Below are 21,775 nucleotides of genomic sequence, written 5' to 3' on the forward strand. Positions count from 1 at the left end.
GTGGGTGTGTCCATACAAGTGGCAGCATTTTTTTTTTTTTGCAGCTTTGTATTCTAATTATTGAGTCTTCTAATTTAAATACCAGAGACAATTAAACTGAATGGTGTTAATGAAAGACTAGCTCCATGACCTAGATCCACACTGTTACACCTCCGCGCACACATCTACCTTCCAGGGACGCTGCACCCAGAAGAGAAGCTCTCCGGGTAATTTGTATGCCATGGATTTTGTCTGGATCAGATATATTTGGGGGAATGTTGACATTTTCCGCACTCTCTGCGATGAGCAGATAATGCAAGATCAGCACATTCCGTGTGCCGTAGCCTTTTATCGCCATAGACAATGCATCGTCTCCGAGCTGGTATAATAGGATAAATCCTGTGTTGATTGCCCCAGTGACTGCCAGAAGTGGCTCAGGCTTTCATTTCTCATTGTACACATTGCTAATGGCAAACTCACTGAGCCTTTACAGGGAATAAGCAAATGGGCAATATAAAGAAAAGCACTTCATGATATTAGCCGTGTATAATTCTCAGTTTGTTTACGAAATGGGAGTTCTCAGTTGAGACCAGTGATACAGTATAACATGTAGGACCTTCCTGGGTAACTACACCAGTGATACAGTATCACATGTAGGACCTTCCTGGGTAACTGGACCAGTGATACAGTATCACATGTAGGACCTTCCTTGGTAACTACACCAGTGATACAGTATCACATGTAGGACCTTCCTTGGTAACTACACCAGTGATACAGTATCACATGTAGGACCTTCCTGGGTAACTAGACCAGCTATACAGTATCACATGTAGGACCTTCCTGGGTAACTACGCCAGTGATACAGTATCACATGTAGGACCTTCCTGGGTAACTACACCAGTGATACAGTATCACATGTAGGATCTTCCTGGGTAACTGGACCAGTGATACAGTATCACATGTAGGACCTTCTTTGGTAACTACACCAGTGATACAGTATCACATGTAGGTCCTTCCTTGGTAACTACACCAGTGATACAGTATCACATGTAGGACCTTCCTGGGTAACTAGACCAGTAATACAGTATCACATGTAGGACCTTCCTGGGTAACTAGACCAGCTATACAGTATCACATGTAGGACCTTCCTGGGTAACTACGCCAGTGATACAGTATCACATGTAGGACCTTCCTGGGTAACTACACCAGTGATACAGTATCACATGTAGGATCTTCCTGGGTAACTGGACCAGTGATACAGTATCACATGTAGGACCTTCCTGGGTAACTAGACCAGTGATACAGTATCACATGTAGGCCCTTCCTGGGTAACTAGACCAGCGATACAGTATCACATGTAGGCCCTTCCTGGGTAACTAGACCAGTGATACAGTATCACATGTAGGCCCTTCCTGGGTAACTAGACCAGCGATACAGTATCACATGTAGGCCCTTCCTGGGTAACTAGACCAGTGATACAGTATCACATGTAGGCCCTTCCTGGGTAACTAGACCAGTGATACAGTATCACATGTAGGCCCTTCCTGGGTAACTAGACCAGCGATACAGTATCACATGTAGGCCCTTCCTGGGTAACTAGACCAGTGGTATGACGCCTCCCGTCACAGATTTCCCTTGCAGTAAGGAATGTAAAGTGATCCGGTCTGCGATGTTCCGTGTTGGCATCAGGCTGTAATATGGATATTTTAGGGAGAATATTTGGGCACTTCCTTGTGTGAGAAACATGATGCTCTGTCTGCCCCATAAAGAAACACAGGCCTGTGACAGATGGGAAATAGGACTGAGATATGTCTCAGGCGGCATATTTCGGGTTCCTGCCACGTTCTGTCACCTGCTCTCATCTCTGACCCTTTTTTAAACCGGAGACAAGTGCACTGAGGGGGACAGATGGATGCTCCATATTAGGAAGACCATGAACTTGATAGCAAAGACATTTCCTGAACATTTACTGCTTTGGTATGTGTCCATGTCTGTCTGTCACTCATATGTACGGTGTGCCTGTCTGTGTTATGGCTCTCATACAGTATACACAGTGTGCTGCAGCCGCCATTGTGGCATTGCATGCTGGGTCTCCAGCCACAGTAGCATTCTGAAATAGCGTATGTATACAATGCATTTATGACTGCTACAATTGTCTTCGCCGCCGGGGAGCGAAACGTTTGAACCCCCCCAGTAAGTACTGTAACAGTAATTTATAGTACTTACCACACTTATACCAACGCATCTCTGAACCGCAGCTAGTCGCAACCATCGGAAACACATCAGTAGAACATCGCCAATCTGAGCAGCCTGATGACCACACAGCCTGGCCACATGCAAGACCCTGATATGGTTGCGTCACGCCTGCGTTTGAGTCGCCACTCTTCCTTTACCTCCCACAAAAGTGCAAAATCCTCTAATCGAGTCACATGTGCAGTTACATACATACAGTTCCAAAAATCGCTCTGCTGGAGAAATGCGGAACGTGTGCTGCTGGGGGTGCGTGTGGGCTGGAAATGAGATGCACTAAATATATACAAAGTTCTTGTCCAGCCATTACTTAGCCTATGTTACAATGTATATATATATATATATATATATATATATATATATATATAATTCTGGGACGCCAGCCAGGCTCGCGGTTTCTGCGATTAATACAATGTTATTGCATTATTTATAGCAAAGTGCCAAGGAGGAAATTCCCGGCTGCAGCAGATGGGAGGCTGCATGGTGGGGTATTTACAGGCAGAGAAGTGGGATGCTGCAGTGAGGGCGCGGGTGAGTTCTGCCGGTTGCGCGCGTTGTTTTGTCTCTGGAAGGTGCGGTGGCGTTGATGGAGGAAACAACACATGTAATGAGCCAGCTGCTGCCTCAACAAAGTGGCTTGTTTCTGAAATTGTTTGTGCAAATAGTGAGATGCCAAGAAATTACAAGGTACAATACAACGTTCTCGCCGGGTAAACAAGCAGCCGCTTTCTCCTGTGCGTTCAGACTGTTAATTCTTCTTCACGCTGCACAGAGGAGCCGCCTGCGTAGTAGGCCCAGAGGATTCTGGGGAGACAGAACCTAACTGCATGTAAAGAATATACTGTATATACCACATCTAGCGCACATTACATAAAGCAGTTATAAAGACTACGTGACTTATCAGGGGAGTATTGAAGATAGAATATTGCCCGTAGCAACCAATTCAAATCTATGTTCTAGAAGGTGCTAATTAAATAAGAGGGAGAATCTGGTTGGTTGCTATGTTCAATACTACTCCCATGTTAGTAAATCTACTCCTAGGAGTAATGACCGCCAGTGTCCAGGTTTAGTATGGCCATGTATTTTTGCCACTGGCATATTGTAATCCAAACGAGCCCCATAGTGTTCCCTGCGATGGGCGGGCAGGTGCCACTGCATTAGAAAAACCTGTTCTTTCCTGAGTCTGGCAGATCTGTCTTGTGGAACTACAACTCCCAGCATGTCTGTACACAGATGTTTTATATTTGTGGATTTCCACCTCTTATAAGCCATCCACAAGCATACTATCCCTGGAATGGAGTCTGTTCTCCCCCTGCTGTCTCTCTCTCTCCGGTCACTTCAGGCACTCGGACATTAACTCTTCCTCTCCAGGCCCATCCTAAGGTATAGGCACATTGGGCAGCTGTCTCGGCACCTCCGAGCCGGAACTGGTGGTGGTCACACCATCAGAGCGGAGGGGCAGCACTCTGGCTGCCTGTCAGAATTCTGATTGGTGAATGGCTAGAGGTATCCACCAATCAGAGTGCAGCATTCTCTTCCTGCTTGCTGCCTGGCAGTGAGTGGCTATCAGAATGCTGATTGGTTGCTGGCTGGAGCTATCCACCAATCAGAGTACGGTTGTAATTCATGTATCTGTACATAGGTGAGATGGTAAGCGATAACCCCACTGGGGGTCGGCCTGATTCTAGTATATCAGAGGCACCTGTACTGCGACAGTACCTGTTCTGTTACCTACATGTCAGGATAAAGGCAGACCAGCGGTAAAGTAGAATGTATTGCTGACAGAAGGTATTTTTGAATGCTAAAATAATGATAAATCACATTCCCAGGTTCAGATAGACTCTAATGATGATCAGTAGGCCTTAATTTCCTAGATAGGCAAATGTTACTGAGTAGATGGCTGCACAGTGTAACAACCTCCCATGTGTCTGCTATTTCTATTTACAGTATGGAGTATTATAGATGTAACATCTGTGACAGTGGGGAGAGGTCCTTTGAGAACAGACAGAGGAGGCCACGGTGGGGAGAGAATGTTTTGTGATAGACACAGACACCAGTCTCTCCCCTGTCCCCCCACAGTCAAAGTTCCGTCACATAAGCCAGCGTCACACTCCTTTCACACAAGTTTTCTGGTAATGTAGTATTACAGCCCCCAACATGTCCCCACCAGCCACTGCGTATCCCCCACCTTGTGTGTGTTTGCACAGCACCAGGGGTTTGTGTTTTGCAAATCTCTGTGCAATGTCGCGGTCACACGCAGTATCCGGTTCCAGTGTGAACGTGCACAGGCAAAACTCCAGCTAGAGTACTAGGTGCCTTGTCGGGACTTGGCTCAGGACCCCTTGGTCACCACCCTTAATGGCTAATTAGGCACTCTGATTATTTAATTAGCTGTAAAGATACAGGACAGGTATACGGTCATTTTCTCTTTCACATGTTGCTTGTGATATAGGCTACAATTGCAGAAGCCCACACAGGGGAAGGGATCTCGAGATCCCGCTCCGGCACTGTTGGTGCGCACATTGCCGCACATGCGCACAAGCTAGGCCAGGTCCAGATCTGAGAATATATTGATAGCGTAAACTATCACATTACTATTTTCCGATCGCCGTCTTGGGTTATTTTCAGAGCCACTCTCCCAGCAAGATGGTTTTTGGCAGATGACCGCCAATAAGTTGTTCCAGTTGGCAGAGATACACAATGATGCTCTTTGGGTGACCCCAATAATAGGCCTTGATTGTTGTTGCCCGTTCGTGTGGCGAAAGATTGCCTATCTTCCTCTTCCCGCTGCCGTCTACCTTTGTTTTAGACAATCGCTATTTACAGGATGGAAATTGGATAATTTTTTTCCTGGGTGCAATGCCGAAATCTTGACTTTATTGCAGTCAGACCTAATAGACAAGATGGGAAAACGCAGCCTCCCAGCCGCTCCCTGCGGAGATCCGTCCTGTCGGTTCTACGCTGGGCTGTCAGCTGCTATTTGTGAGACTGCCCGCCGGTCCCAAGAGTCGGCCCAGTCATGTGTCATAGCGACTCGTATCGTATGTTGCCCGATAGATATGATAATTACAGCAGCCCAGGGTGTGAAGCTGCTGCCCCACCGTCCTCATATACTCGGATTACGCTCTGAGTATCGCTCCAGTTACTTGAACATTACAATTGTAGCATTACAGCTGATATCTCGGTTTAGCTTCTGGAAATTTAAGTCTCAGGAATTTATTTTACGGTTAAAACTTCCAGATCGTCCATTTCTGGCACCTTCCCGGCCAAAGGATAAAAAAAAAGTACAGTTATTAAACAGACTGCCTTGCGGTGTCCCAGGTTAAGGTGCGTACACACGGGGGCGATTTTGTGTCATATCGCGGGAAATATGGTTGCTAAGCGACCATATTGCCCACGATGGGAGTGTGCAATGGCGATATATCGCCGGGTGCGCGCTCCCGTTTTTGCCCCTGTGGTGATCGCTGGTCGCAGGAACATGCTCCTGCGACCAGCTGATTACCACTGCTGGGCTCCCCCGGCAGTTTCTTTTTCATCAGCGACCATCTCTGGTCGCTGATGAAAAGGAGAAACTGAGCAATATATGGCTGAGCAATATATCTCCCCCGTGTGTACGGGGCTCTAGATCATGTCATTGTTTCTCTACAAGGACATTTCTGTTGCAATCAAGTGTAACCCTTTAACTCATAGGTTTTGTATGGTTTTCTCAATGACAAGTCTGCTGTGTCTAGGCTGACACCAAAAGTTCGACATGCAAAAGGTGGGCAAATATTTTGGTGTGAAAAAGGTTGACGCAGGTCAACATGAGTTTTTAAAAGTCATTGGGGTGTCACTGCCAACACCTGGTGACATGAGCCCCCAATTGGTGTAGAGCATACCCTAGCACTTTACTCGTTCCCAAGCGGAGTTCACGTGAATGTTAAAGTATAAAAATTCTTCAAATTTTAATTAAACAAAAAAAACATGTCGACATTTTCATATGTCGACTGTTTCCATATCAACCGTTTGCCGATGTCAACATTGCCAAAATGACATCGTCAAAAGGAGGAGATTTTGCATTTCGGGGTAAATAGTGTTAGGGTGCTTGTTACTCTCTATGAACAGTAGGCTTTCCCTAGACCAGTCCTTGTCTGGTAATAATAAGAAATGTGTCTGGAAGCTATAAATGTAAGCAATAAATAGAATATATGTATCTGTGACTGCGGAGATATGATCCCACAGTACTGCGCTCCCTGGGGTCATGGGAACGACACGTCAGCTCATCTCTGTGTCTCCCCAGTATTTGGGTTTTCTTACGCTGGGTCACATCTGATTGCCAGAATTTGGGTCCCTCGCCCCCTTGTTCTGGCTGCATTTGCCCTTTGTACATATCTCCTTGTTACACAAACAAGCTGTCAGCAATGAAAGGTAGCTGTCCCTAGTATTCCCATATCACACAGGGTTGGGATCATTTGGTCTACAGCATGATGGTCGACAGTCATTAGGTTGACACCATTAGGTCGACATGGGAAAAGGTCGACATGGTTATAGGTCATTAGTTGGACAGGTCATTAGTTCGACAATGAAAAGGTCGACATGGGATTTTTCACTGTTTTTTTTTACCTGAATGTCAACACAGTCGACATGGACACAGTTTAAAGTGCACTGCATCGCTCGCTATGCGCCGGGCACACTATTTTATTCTCCCACCACGCCCTAGTGGATGGTAGGGCATGAAATACCGCCTGTCGGCACATGTCGGCTTGAAAAACAGTGAAAAACCCCATGTCGACATAGACACTGTTGAACTAATGACCTGTCGAACTAATGACCTTTTGACCTAGGCCCATGTAGACCTTTTCCCATGTCGACCTAATGGTGTCGACCTAATGATGTAGACCAAATAGCCACATCCCATCACACATTATATATGTATCATATACACAGTATACGGCACTGGCCATTCTGACATAAAGGGCTGGGCTTCCAAATGGAAGCATACAAAATGCATTCCATTGCTGCATCCCCGTCCCATGTTGAGGTTCTTGCAGTGCCGTCCCTGCATCCGGAAGCGGTACATCTGTCAGAATAAACTTAGGTCTACAGTCATTAGGTGGACCCCACTAGGTCGACTGGCAGGAAGGTCGACCTGACTTAAGGTCGACATGGGCCAAGGTCGACATGACTTAAGGTCAAATTTGCATAAAGGTCGACATGAGGAAGGTCTACTGGTCATAAGGTCGACATGGGTTTTTCACTGTTTTTTATCCGACTGTCGACACAGTCGACATGGACACAGTTGGCAATGAGAATCGGACCCTCGCATCGCTCGCTTCGCTCGCAATGCTTCGGGCACGGTGCCTCGCTGCGCTCGGCACACTATTTTATTCTCCCACCACGCCCTAGTGGATGGTAGGGCATGAAATACCGCCTGTCGGCACATGTCGGCTCAAAAACAGTGAAAAACCCATGTCGACCTTATGACCAGTCGACCTTCCTCATGTCGACCTTTATGCAAATTCGACCTTAAGTCATGTCGACCTTGGCCCATGTCGACTTAAGTCAGGTCGACCTTCCTGCCAGTCGACCTAGTGGGGTCGACCTAATGACTGTAGACCTAAGTTCATTCTAATAGATGACCGCTTCCCCTGCATCCCGAATGGATTTTGTGGTTTATTAGGGGACTCTGCTGGTCCTAAGTTACTGCACTGTAGCTCGTTACTCATCCGGGACGTTTATGGGTTTTATTTCCATGTCCATAACCCCACCAGCAACTTCTCTGTCATCACGCGGCTCAAAACCGCGGGAGACCAGCTGGCAGTTTGCGCTTTGCTCCGCGCAGCTGATGTCAGAGAACGCTCTGCTGAACGCGCATCACAGGAGGTCATGAATCTGGATAACGCAGGAATGCGCTTCGTTAAGTCTGAATTTTCTTTCAATCTCCAGCGAGCTAAATGTAAACCACTTTGTCATCTTGGCAACAGCGCTTCATTTACATCTGGTCTGCGGTATTTTATATGTAAAGATCCCGTTAAAAACAATGCAATTACCCAACATATTGCTGAAAGACAATAAAATGGATGCAATTTTTTTTTCCCCGTGATATTCTTTTAATTTCTTCCTGAGTCGCCTTTCCAGAAAATGGAGCGGTGACAAGATCCTCTGGAGAAGTGAAATCAGCGGAGCGGGCAGGATTGCAAATCCCCTATAATCCGTCCTAGCGGTCTCTCCCCTCCTGATTTGTATGTAAATGCGCCACAAGGCCAAGAGCTTCTTATTCATACCGTGGATGCAGGACCAGGAAAAAATGGGATTTATCAACTTAAGAAACATTTAGTCCTATCACCGCCGAACCGGCTCTCATCACACCAGTCATTGGGTATCAGGAAAATGGGATTAAGGTCCCCACTGGGTATAAACTGCTGCCATATTACCACGGCATGACTGGAATATTCCTTCTGTTGGTTGTAACCCTTTGTGGGGAAACTCCCATCAGTGTATAGAGTGTCAGAACACGGGAGAGAGAACCCACGCCCTGTGTCCAGGTGGGTCTGTAAGAAGCACTCTGGGCATTGCTCTGTGGTGGAAGCTGCCATGTCAGCTGTACGCTCTCACTTTGCTGAATCCTCTGCGTGGTAAGATAAGACTGGGCTACCAGATATTTTATGGTTTCTGCTCAGTGTTATATTAAACCGTACAGAGCCGCTATACACAGAGCATAATTCAGCAGGGTCCGCCCCGCTACTTTCTCATTATTCATAGGGACCCCTGAGAGCTGTCCATAACCTCTGACCTCTCATTAATGGGCTCACATGCCAGGAGCTAGGTGATGCTGACAGTCCTTAGTGCTCTCCATGTCAGTAACAGGCACACTGCCCCAGATCTGGAGGTCCGAGAGACACAAACTAGCCCCAAGATGTGGAGGTCTCACAGCCACACACTAGCCCCAGATATGGAGGTCCCAGAGCCACGCACTAGCCCCAGATATGGAGGTCTCCAAGCCACACACTAGCCTCAGATGTGGAGGTCCCAGAGCCACACACTAGCCCCAGTCTAGAGCCACACACTAGCCCCAGATATGGAGGTCCCAGACCCACACTGTAGCCTCAGATATGGAGGTCCCAAAGCCACACACTAGCCCCAGATATGGAGGTCCCAGAGCCACACACTAGCCCCAGATATGGAGGTCCCAGAGCCACACACTAGCCCCAGATATGGAGGTCCCAGAGCTACAAACTAGCCCCAGATATGGAGGTCCCAGAGCCACACACTAGCCCCAGATATGGAGGTCCCAGAGCCACACACTAGCCTCAGATGTGGAGGTCCCAGAGCCACACACTAGCCCCAGATATGGAGGTCCCAGAGCCACACACTAGCCCCAGATATGGAGGTCCCAGAGCCACACACTAGCCTCAGATGTGGAGGTCCCAGAGCCACACACTTGCCCCAGTCTAGAGCCACACTCTAGCCTCAGATGTGGAGGTCCCAGAGCCACACACTAGCCCCAGATATGGAGGTCCCAGAACCACACTCTAGCCTCAGATATGGAGGTCCCAGAGCCACACACTAGCCCCAGATATGGAGGTTCCAGAGCCACACACTAGCCTCAGATGTGGAGGTCCCAGAGCCACACTCTAGCCCCATATATGGAGGTCCCAGAGCCACACTCTAGCCCCATATATGGAGGTCCCAGAGCCACACACTAGCCTCAGATGTGGAGGTCCCAGAGCCACACACTAGCCTCAGATGTGGAGGTCCCAGAGCCACACACTAGCCTCAGATATGGAGGTCCCAGAGCCACACACTAGCCTCAGATATGGAGGTCCCAGAGCCACACACTAGCCCCAGATGTGGAGGTCCCATAGCCACGCACTAGTCCGAGATATGGAGGTCCCAGAGCCACACACTAGTCCCAGAGCCACACACTAGCCCCAGATATGTAGGTCCCAGAGCCACGCACTAGCCCCAGATATGGAGGTTCCAGAGCCACGCACTAGCCTCAGATATGGAGGTCCCAGGGCCACACACACATATGACTTGTCCTGATGATGATAATGATGTGAACTCTAATGTAATACATGACCAGCATCCATCGTTAATTCCCCATCAGGCACACAGCCCAGGGATCCACCCGCTCCTCACTCCTGGAGACCCGCTTGGACCCTGTCCACTTCTCACTGACAATCTGCTCTCGCTGTAGGCTGTGCTTGTTGCAGCCTCTCTGCAGCAAGTGCTGTCTCATTACCATATGTCAGAGGGGTATCTCAGGGTGACCGCTGTATACAAGAACTACCGATGGCGGGGCTTATCTCCCATGTGTCAGCTGCTCGATACACAGCAAGTGCCTGACATTCTCAGTTGAAGCCTTCCCTGGGTGCACGCAGAGAGCGGCCGACTGCACATGACAAGTGGCGAAGCTCCCGTAATAATGCCAGAGGCTGCTAATTAGATGAGACCTCTACACATTCCCCTTATTCTGCTGAATAAAGAATAGATCCTCTGATCAGACCAATTTATAAGACAACACAGCAGAATGGTTTCCTCGTATGTTTCTCTAGGCTACAGCTGGTGCCAGGAAAGTGGTTTAATAAATGGTCTCAATATGAGCTTTACTGCAGTCGGACGCACAAAAGACGAGCACTTGGGATTTTATTCCCCATTTAGCACCTGATTTAGAGTTCAGCGTAGGATTGTGACGTTCACACACTGGCAGCTTTAAATCTTACTGATGTGCACTTATTCACTGGCACCCTCATGCCCTCCGGCATGGCATGCCCAGTGCGATGGGGACTCTTCAATTATTTGCGTCTCTCGAATTTCGCATCTAAGTTGCATAGCGGACGCAGCAAAAAGCTGCCCGCGGTGTGCTAAAGGCACCAGGAGTACACAACACTCGTTTTACACGCAAAGCCAGAGACCTAACACTCTGAGGCAGCTATTTGGCGCAACTGAATCCACCGTTAAAAAGGACACATCTCCAGGGGAGGCTACAGCACAGTTAAAATTTCAAATAGGGGAGCCACACCCACTGCCACCAACTGCCATTCCCGACTGACTCACGGGCAGTGTGCTCCCCTATTTGAATTTTTAACTGTGCTGCAGCCCCCCCCCCCCCCCTCTGGATCCCCACCACTGTCATCTCTATGCATGTGTGCGACTGACAAAAATGGCTGCTGCTATAAACCACTCAGGAACGTACACCTTTCCTGGATGCCTGATGCATCTTAAAAAATTCCAAATTGGGGCGACTCCAAGGCCCTTATAGTACCGAACCAGGACAAGAACCATTATAAGGCCCTTTCTATCAGGGTGGAAATCCGGTTCCGTGTAGCCACGTTATGTCAGTCTCATGCCGGTGCTTATGGGCTTGCGTACAGTTCTAATTTGTTGAGGCAGCTCCAGGACGTGGACACTAAGGTAGCCATGTGTGCTGCGGAGCCCTATCTTGGATGCGGTGTAATTCCATTCTTCAGTAGATCCATTCCATCAACATTTCAAAACCCCTGCAAGCTTCCCCCACCGAGCAGCAGAAAATGAGCTCTGACCCCGCTGTGTAACACCGGAGCTCTGGGGTGGTTCATGTAACACATTCTCAAATATTGTTTTCTTTCCAGTACATCTATCAGACTGTAAACTCGCTGGTCCGGGAAGTTCACCCTAGCATATGCCTTTATGCCGTTTATGTCATTTTGTTATTATAAATGTGCGCTGTATACCCTAGGCCTATAGTTACATCTATGTCTGCCTCTATAAGTAGACATTGATTCCTGGCGAGCTTCATCTGCCCAGCTACACAGCAGCCAATAACAGGAGAGCTGGCTACGGGGGTCTGTACGCAGGGCTGTGTGATATGCTCTGTGTATTGGTGACATCTGTTCTTAATGGTGGTCTGCGAGCGACACTCAGCCCCCCGCCCCCCCCTCTACCTAGCAGAAAGGCTTTTGTTCCCAGGGTGACATGTCTTTTATACCTTACTTATATCTGACAATTCAGTCCTGCGACCCGGAGCCGAGGTTACAGCAGATTAATCCAGACGCCATTGTCCCCGGGTCAGTAGAAGTATATTATATTGTAGTTACAAGTCACCTACAGACCTGTGCACACAATATATTACAGTACAGTAAGGGGGCAGTACAGATGGTGTAATGGTTAGCATTACTGCCTCACAGAGCTGAGGTCATGGGTTCCATTCCCACCATGGCTCTAACCGTGCGGAGTTTGTATATTTTCCCCATACTTGCGTGGGTTTCCTCTGGGTGCTCCGGTTTCCTCCCACAATCCAAAAATATACTGGTTGGTTAATTGGCTCCCAACAAAATTAACCCTAGAATGTCTTTGTGTGCATGTACATGTGGTAAGGAACATAGATTGTAAGCTCCACTGGGGCAGGGACTGATGTTAATGCTAAACTATACTCTGTAAATGGCTGCAAAATATGTGTGCGCTATATAAGAAACTGTTAATAATAATAATAATAATAATGAGTTCTTAGTATATTATATTGTGGAATCACCTACAGACCTGTGCACACAATATATTACAGTACAGTAAGGAGTTCTCAGTATATTGTGGCTAAAAGTCACCTACAGACCTGTGCACACAATATATTACAGTACAGTAAGGAGTTCTAAGTATATTACATTGTGGCTACAAGTCACCTACAGACCTGTGCACACAATATATTACAGTACAGTAAGGAGTTCTCAGTATATTACATTGTGGCTACAAGTCACCTACAGACCTGTGCACACAATATATTACAGTACAGTAAGGAGTTCTCAGTATATTATAATGTGGCTACAAGTCCCCTACAGACCTGTGCACACAATATATTACAGTACAGTAAGGAGTTCTCAGTATATTACATTGTGGCTACAAGTCACCTACAGACCTGTGCACACAATATATTACAGTACAGTAAGGAGTTCTCAGTATATTATATTGTGGCTACAAGTCACCTACAGACCTGTGCACACAATATATTACAGTACAGTAAGGAGTTCTCAGTATATTATAATGTGGCTACAAGTCCCCTACAGACCTGTGCACACAATATATTACAGTACAGTAAGGAGTTCTCCGTATATTACATTGTGGCTACAAGTCACCTACAGACCTGTGCAGACAATATATTACAGTACAGTAAGGAGTTCTCAGTATATTACATTGTGGCTACAAGTCACCTACAGACCTGTGCACACAATATATTACAGTACAGTAAGGAGTTCTCAGTATATTATAATGTGGCTACAAGTCCCCTACAGACCTGTGCACACAATATATTACAGTACAGTAAGGAGTTCTCCGTATATTACATTGTGGCTACAAGTCACCTACAGACCTGTGCACACAATATATTACAGTACAGTAAGGAGTTCTCCGTATATTATATTGTGGCTACAAGTCACCTACAGACCTGTGCACACAATATATTACAGTACAGTAAGGAGTTCTCCGTATATTATATTGTGGCTACAAGTCACCTACAGACCTGTGCACACAGTATATTACAGTACAGTAAGGAGTTCTCCATATATTTTTTGCTGGTTACAAGTCACAGACAGATGTACACAATATTTATATAGTGTGGTTTGTATTCCAAGCCAGGGGCACAAGTGTGTAACAAATGCTGACATCTGCCATTGCATTGACTAACTAACCACAAGTACATTATTGTCATCAAACACTGATACAACTTTTGCAGCCCAGTATAATGAGGGTGGAAGTCGGACGCCCTCACCAGGGTGATGGGAGATCACCTGCATGGAGCCTTTGGCCACCTCCTGCAGATATCCGGCAGATTAACCCCATCTATAAGTCATTCTGTTCTCCTGTTTCTTATGTACGAAGATGCCTGAAACATGAGAAACATTTCCCTCTCTCCATTAGGAATATGGTGAGACAGGAAAAAGACACGTTTTACTGATGTTTCTGCAGAACCACGGCATATACTGCTTAACATGTTTTATTAGCGATTCACAGAATCTCTGCTTATTCTCACATCCGCTCTGTGGATCCACTCTCTATTACACAGGTCACCCGGGCGGGTGAGTAGGTCTCGAAGCACCAATGCAATCTAATGCAAGACTGAGCACAGCAGCGGGTCGCAGACCCTGACCGGGAAAATGCTGCTATATCTCCTAAAATTAGGACTAATTCAATTATACAGAAGGATTAATATCTGCAGGAACCTGGATCCGGCCTTTCAGGCTTCTTTGATGAGACGTCAAACACGCTCCCATTAGTTAGGATTCAACGCACTGGATCAGATAATCGTTCACCAAGTTGTAGGAAAATAATTAGTATTGATATGGTGCCAGCGAATAATAATACGTAAGAAGCAATGCATTATGGGGGTCGCACCTCTGCGGCTTGCCATCTATAGGTCAACACCTGTCTGAATAACCATCGTTTAAACACTATGAGATGATTGAAGTCTTTGTTTCACGAAGGGTGTTACTTTTCCTATGTAATATACCTGGATGTTGCTGTTAAAGCTGTGTGGGGGATTGTCCTCTTTTGCTGCAGCTGATGCCATATTTGCCATATTTGATGTTGAATATAGTTGGTGTTTGTCTTTTTTAGTGGTTGTGTCTAGGGGGAGGGGGGTGGTACCCTGCGAGTTTTGTTTTGTTGCGTCTTCAGACACATCTCTATACCAGACGTCTAGAAATGTTGTAGTAATGGTTAGACCAAAACGCGTTGGGCTTGGTGGTAAATCATAGTTCGCAAGGACATCTGACCGCCGGCCAGCTCAACCTGGATTTCCCTGGGTGATAAATTTTGGGCCTTTGTTTGCTGATGTTTTTGTTCAGCCGTTTCAGGCCTCCGGTTGAGTGCTACCTCTTTGTGAGCATGATATGCGGCTGCCAAGTTGCTGCGGACAGAAGAGCTCTCCTGGCTCCCGTACAGACGTGCGAGAAATGAGGCCTTAAAGCCAAACTGGGGAATTATGTAGAACTCACAGAGAAGCTGATAGATTTGTTCATTCTACAGCTCTATAATAATCTGGCAATCGTATTGCTGCAGTTTCAGGTGCGGGGGATCTGACCGGCTGAATAACATTTCTGCACCGACGCGTTTTGCCTCCGTTTCTTTCCATTAATAGGATATAAACCTTTCACTAAATGCACCGCACACCCTGCCCCAGCCATTGCCGCTACTAGTACTCCACATTGTGTTGCATCGAATACAGCATCTCCTTATACTGTCTTTCTGAGTTTATGTAGACAATCCTAATTAAGCCAACACTTATTAGCGCTAGCTGCCTTATATGTACCTCTTTGTGTATAGTGTGGAATTGTTAATATGTAATTCATGTATGATGTGGATAATGTTAAACATATACAGTTATATATATATATATATATATCTCAAGCAACATATCATCAAATTTAATCATAGTGATTTTGTAGGAAGCTTTCCCTAGAGACTTAGGGTTAGGGAGTGAAGAGGGAGGTGTAGGGTTAGACTGTGGGGAGGTTTAGGCTGCAGGGGGGAGGGTTAGGCTTAGGCACTAGTGGGGAGGGTTAGGCTTAGGCACTAGTGGGGAGGGTTAGGCTTAGGCACTAGTGGGGAGGGTTAGGCTTAGGCACTAGTGGGGAGGGTTAGGCTTAGGCTGCAGGGGAGGGTTAGGCTTAGGCACTAGAGGGGAGGGTTAGGCTTAGGCACTAGAGGGGAGGGTTAGGCTTAGGCACTAGTGGGGAGGGTTAGGCTTAGGCTGCAGGGGAGGGTTAGGCTTAGGCACTAGAGGGGAGGGTTAGGCTTAGGCACTAGTGGGGAGGGTTAGGCTTAGGCTGCAGGGGAGGGTTAGGCTTAGGCACTAGAGGGGAGGGTTAGGCTTAGGCACTAGAGGGGAGGGTTAGGCTTAGGCACTAGTGGGGAGGGTTAGGCTTAGGCTGCAGGGGAGGGTTAGGCTTAGGCACTAGAGGGGAGGGTTAGGCTTAGGCACTAGTGGGGAGGGTTAGGCTTAGGCTGCAGGGGAGGGTTAGGCTTAGGCACTAGAGGGGAGGGTTAGGCTTAGGCACTAGAGGGGAGGGTTAGGCTTAGGCTCTAGTGGGGTGGGTTTAGGCTTAGGCACTAGTGGGGTGGGTTTAGGCTTAGGCACTAGTGGGGAGGGTTAGGCTTAGGCACTAGAGAGGAGGGTTAGGCTTAGGCTCTAGTGGGGTGGGTTAGGCTTAGGCACTAGTGGGGAGGGTTAGGCACTAGTGGGGAGGGTTAGGCTTAGGCACTAGTGGGGAGGGTTAGGCTTAGGCACTAGTGGGGAGGGTTAGGCTGCGTGGGGGGGGGGTTAGGTTGCGGGAAGAGTTAAGCTTAGGCACTAGAGAGGAGGGTTAGGCTTAGGCTCTAGTGGGGTGGGTTAGGCTTAGGCACTAGTGGGGAGGGTTAGGCACTAGTGGGGAGGGTTAGGCTTAGGCACTAGTGGGGAGGGTTAGGCTTAGGCACTAGTGGGGAGGGTTAGGCTTAGGCACTAGTGGGGAGGGTTAGGCTGCGTGGGGGGGGGGTTAGGTTGCGGGAAGAGTTAAGCTTAGGCACTAGTGTTAGGGTTAGGCTGTGGGGAGTTTTAGAAGGAGGACAGGGTGGTAACTATTCTTACCTGACCCCTGTTGATTACCCCCATTGGGATGCCAACATCCGTATTCTGTCCTCCGACATCCCGTCCGCTGGTCATCAGTATTATATGTAGCGGCTTACACTAGCTGTAGTTCTTTGAGAATTTTAGAACTACAAGTCCCAATATGATAAAACTTTATATGATAAATGGTGCACCAGCCAATCAGTTCCCAGCTGTTAGGTGTTCGATAAATGACAGTTAAGAGATTATTGACCTTTTATTATATGCAACAAGTTTTATCACTTATCACTTTATTACATTTTTGAGAACTCACTTTCATCTGGTAAGGTACCAAAAGACTGGAGAATAGCAGATGTAGTACCAATATTCAAAAAAGGAAAAAGGGATGACCCAGCTAATTACCGACCTGTGAGCTTAACATCAATAAGGGGTAAATTATTTGAGGGAATTTTTAAGGGATGGTATCCAAAAACATTTAAAGCTTCATAGTTTAATCAGTATTAACCTACATGGGTTTGTGAAAAATCGCTCGTGCCAAACAAATTTACTAGGCTTCTATGAGGATGTCAGCAACAACCTAGATAATGGAAATACTGTAGACGTGGTCTTCCTAGATTTTGCACAGGCTTTTGATATAGTGCCACAACAAGAGGTTGATAAATAAAATTGAGGATCTGGGACTGGGGGTATTAGAGAACAGAGAATGGTTTTGAACGGCGCACAAATCAAGAATAATACCAGTACGTAGTGGAGTGCCACAGGGGTCAGTGCAAGGGCCGATTTTATTTAATTTATTTCTTAATGATATTTGGGATGGGTATACTCAGCAATTTTTGCTGATGACACAAAACTGAGCAGAGTAATTAGATCAAACGAGGATGTCTCCGCGCTTCAGAGCGATCTTAATAAATTAGATGAGTGGGCAAAAAAGTGGAAGATGAGGTTCAATGTGGACAAATGCAAGGTCATGCACCTTGGGAGACATAACCAGTGTGCTAGTTATAACCTAAGCGGGGAGGCACTGGGTAATACAGAACTTGAAAAGGACCTAGGAGTCCAAATAGACAACAAACTGGGGTGTAGCGCTCAATGTCACATAGCAACAAATAAGGCCAACAGGATACTGGCATGTATATAAAGAGGTATGGAAACTAGGGATTCACATGTAATTATGCCTCTGTACAAAGCATTGGTTAGACCTCATCTAGAATATGGAGTGCAATTCTGGGGCCCCAAAGGAGAGCAACAAAGCTAATAAAGGCAATGGAGAAATTAAGCTATGAGGACAGATTGAACAAACTGGGATTGTTTACACTAGATAGGAGACTTTTAAGGGGGGACATGCTTAACATGTACAATATATATCAGGGGCCAATATAAGGAACTGTCAGGAAGGACTCTAGGACACGCGGGCATGAGTTTAGATTAGAGGAAAGAAGATTTTGTTCCCTTAGAAGGAAACATTTTTTTTGGGTCAGGGCAGTTAAATTGTGGAACTCTCTTTCAGGTGAGGTGGTGTCGGCAGACACAATAAATACGTTTAAAATAAGGTTGGACAAACTTCTATTGGTTGAAAACATCCAGGGGTACAAGCAATAATAATAATAACAAGGGATGATGCTAATAGATCATACTAGCTAACCAAGGATGAACTCGATGGACGCAAGTCTTTATTCAGCATGAACTACTATGTAACTATATTACTGGTGTGAGTATTACGGAGCAGTTACTCCCAGGAGCATAAACGGCTGCACTCGGGAATGACAGATTTATTGCACTGAGCATTGTTGCTGCGTTCTCTTGCACTGAGCATTGTTGCTGCGTTCTCTATAAAACTACAATGTATCTCATTTTTAACGCCTTAAATTAAGATAAAAATGTCACTAATGTGATTTGCGGAGGCATCCGGGCGATATAATCATCAGTGCCGCTTGTGCAAATTAATATGCAAACCAGCAGCTTTGTTGTGTCATTATTGTATTGCGTCTCTCGTGTCTTTCATCACGCTGATTTTAAGGCACATTTATGTTCTGTGCCGGCTCAGCAATATATGCGTCATCCACTCAGAGAATATCTAAAACTCTTGAAATGTATTTAACGTCCAGAATCCTATATATATTTAAGTTTTTTTCTCTTTATCTCGATGTTTGTGTTCTATGTCGCTGTAGTTGGCATCCTCATAGATGCGGTCCTCCGGGAGCCCCCCCCTGCCGTCTGTAAAGGTTAATAACACATTGAAGTATGGGTCTGCAATAATACCATGTAAAATATATAGTACTTCTGGGCATCGTATGTATTGTCCTCTGAAAACGCTCCGCGGCGGGAGAAGATTGCTTTAAGGCTGTAAATATTTTCTTTAAGTGGTGTTGCACGGTATTCTGCAGGTGGGGGCGAGGCGGAGATAGAGATCTTCTGTGCGCGAAAGGTCACAGTGATTTACCCTTTTGGCGATGAAGATGTCTCTGCGCTTCCAACGCGATCTGTATTTCCCAGAACTGCGTTCCGGGTTATTTTCTGGCGGTTACGTGGCGGCAGCGGCGGCTATTTTCTCCCAAAGGCTTGTACTTTTACCCCCCTGTAACTCACCTCTGTTTCATGTTCTCCATTGTCCTGTCAGGGATATAACACGGTAAGGGAGGTTTCATCGCAAATGTCATAAGCGTCGGGGAAGTGAGTCGTATTTCTGAGAGAAGCGGCAGAACGAGAGGTCGCTGGCTGGTGCAGGAGGGTGGGAGGCTCCGGGGAAATGTCACTGCAATCGATCAATGAAATTGCTTCCCAACAGAAGTGGTGGAGGCCAGTACATTAAAGAAATGAAATCCGGCTTCCAACCGACATAATAATCTGCTAAATATTAAAGAAGAGCCAGGAGAGCCGCAGGTCTCAGGTCTAGAAATGAAGGAGGGATGTAGTGAGGGACTGCGTCTGTTCCCAGTTACTGCAGCATGTCTCTTATTAGCTGCAGTCCTATATAGGCTGATACTAATGCCAGCATCTTATTATAGGACCTACAGATGGGGCGATTTCAGGGCATTTTCTAAGCAATCTACTAGGTATATTGCTCTGTGTGTTCCCTGTCTGACTGCGTTTCCTGGAGCGTCCTTATGTGACGTTATTCAGTACCCGGATCAGATCAGTAGCATTCACCTGTTGCAGTGACCCTTATGTTACATCAGATGGGGGTAATAACAGTTACCTCCCCTCTCCCTGACATAGCAGCAATCTCCATCTCTCCCTCATTAGTCTAGCAATCTCCCTCATGTCACCTAGCCCACATTACACTGTTACATTTTTGGGGAAAAAAGGAATGAGAGACAGATACATTTACATTGAATCATCAGCACCATTTCCCAGCACTATAGCAAGTATAGTATAGTGTTCATTCTAGCACCCGTCATATTTAAAAACCCATGCAGTTCCTCTTCCCTGCCTGGGGTGTTGCTGTCTGCTGTGGTGTTTCTAGCACAGTGTGGTCTGTATATCAGCACTGATATGCAAAAAATGACAGGTAATGACAATCATAAATTAAGATGGAAGTCCACAAACAGAGCATTCTATCCCTCCTGGAGAGGGACATGTTGGGAGGTATGGAGGTGTGGGGCGCTCACCTGGTGTGTCTGGTGAGTAGCTGTGTCTTTGCTGTGTAACATGGAGAGGCAGAGGGTGTCTGGCACTGTCTGTGGGCTCACTGGGCTGGTTCTCTGTCATGTGAGTCAGTCATGTGAGTCAGAGGCTCCACCCAGCGTTACAGCTCCAGACACACTTTGAGTGACAGATGTAGCCAAATATATATAAGAGATAAGCTGCCAGTAAGATGCACGTGTCCCAATATTGTGTCTGGGGCAATTTTTATTTTTATGTGTATTCTTTTTGTTTTGGAGCCAACTGATTCCCCGTCCAATAGGATAGCTTGCTATTACACCTCCTGCACAGGGGAACAGCCAATGGGCTCACCGTCAGAAATGGCAAGAGGAAAAAATTGTAAGATCATGCTGGGAGATGTAGTACAACCGTGCATTACAGTGTATGGACATAGCAATACAATGACCGTCATGAATAGAACGGTAATACACCCTGGTGCTTCCTTTACTGGCCCCGACCTGCAACCATTGTCTTCTCTGGTTAGTCACCAGGAGAGAGGATGATGACGGGCGAGGAGGTTTCTGTTCTCTGCCGACACATTGATGTAGCAGCCTGATCCCATGGGATAAGCGTCTCACCTCTCCCGCTTTCTCTCTCTGCAGGTCCCATCTAATGCCGAGGCTGAAGGAGTCGCGCTCCCACGAGTCTTTGCTTAGTCCCAGCAGTGCGGTTGAAGCTCTTGATCTCAGCATGGAGGAAGAGGTGGTGATCAAACCCGTCCATAGCAGTATCCTAGGTCAGGATTTCTGCTTCGAGGTAAGCGGCTTCGGTGCCTCGTCCAGTTGCCTGGTCTCTGGGGCTGTACAGAGACAGAAGCAGCCGCTGTCTCTGTACAGCCCCAGATATGTCCTTTTATTATTGTTCAATACTACAACGCTGTATTATTATTATTTGTATCATTCTCATATGTACATCCTACTATTATGGGCAAGATACATTTTTCAGAGGTGTATCCAAGTGCAGGTTATAATGTGATTGTAAAAAGGCTGATGTTATAGCCAAACATTGGTTGGCAAACTGGATGGTTTCATGTTTGGGATTCACCTTTTAGTATCAAATGTCTTGCGCCTAAAACTTCTCTTTGCAGCGGCCTTGAGGCCTGTTCTATATTTATAGCAGTTTCCCCACATTCGCCAGTGGGAGCCATGGTTACAAAAGATTAGCATTTGATTTTACAGCCTCAGCCTGGATCCCAGGTAAAGAAACCGGCTGTGCAGCATCAAGTGTGGTTTCCCCTTCGATAACTTGCGTAGATTGAAAACTGCACAAAAAAGTGATTAAACTGCACTTTGATACAGTGTATATCCCCCCTCCCCCCAATGTTCAGCAGATACGGGGGAAACTGAGGAC

General features: G+C 46.6%; 1 protein-coding gene across 9 annotated transcripts in view; it reads left to right on the top strand.

Annotated features, from left to right (window-relative positions):
* The window catches only part of DAB2IP (DAB2 interacting protein), a 499,976-nt gene that overhangs the window by 369,835 nt on the left and 108,366 nt on the right, over window positions 1-21,775 (top strand). For all 9 annotated transcript variants that reach the window (XM_083161386.1, XM_083161390.1, XM_083161388.1 and 6 more), the window contains one exon: window positions 21,028-21,181. In XM_083161386.1, the coding sequence (XP_083017512.1) occupies window positions 21,028-21,181 (154 nt within the window). The remainder of the gene's footprint in view (window positions 1-21,027; window positions 21,182-21,775) is intronic.

The sequence above is a fragment of the Crinia signifera genome, chromosome 9, assembly GCF_055691185.1.
Source record: "Crinia signifera chromosome 9, ASM5569118v1, whole genome shotgun sequence".
In the NCBI taxonomy this organism is placed as follows: Eukaryota; Metazoa; Chordata; class Amphibia; order Anura; family Myobatrachidae; genus Crinia; species Crinia signifera.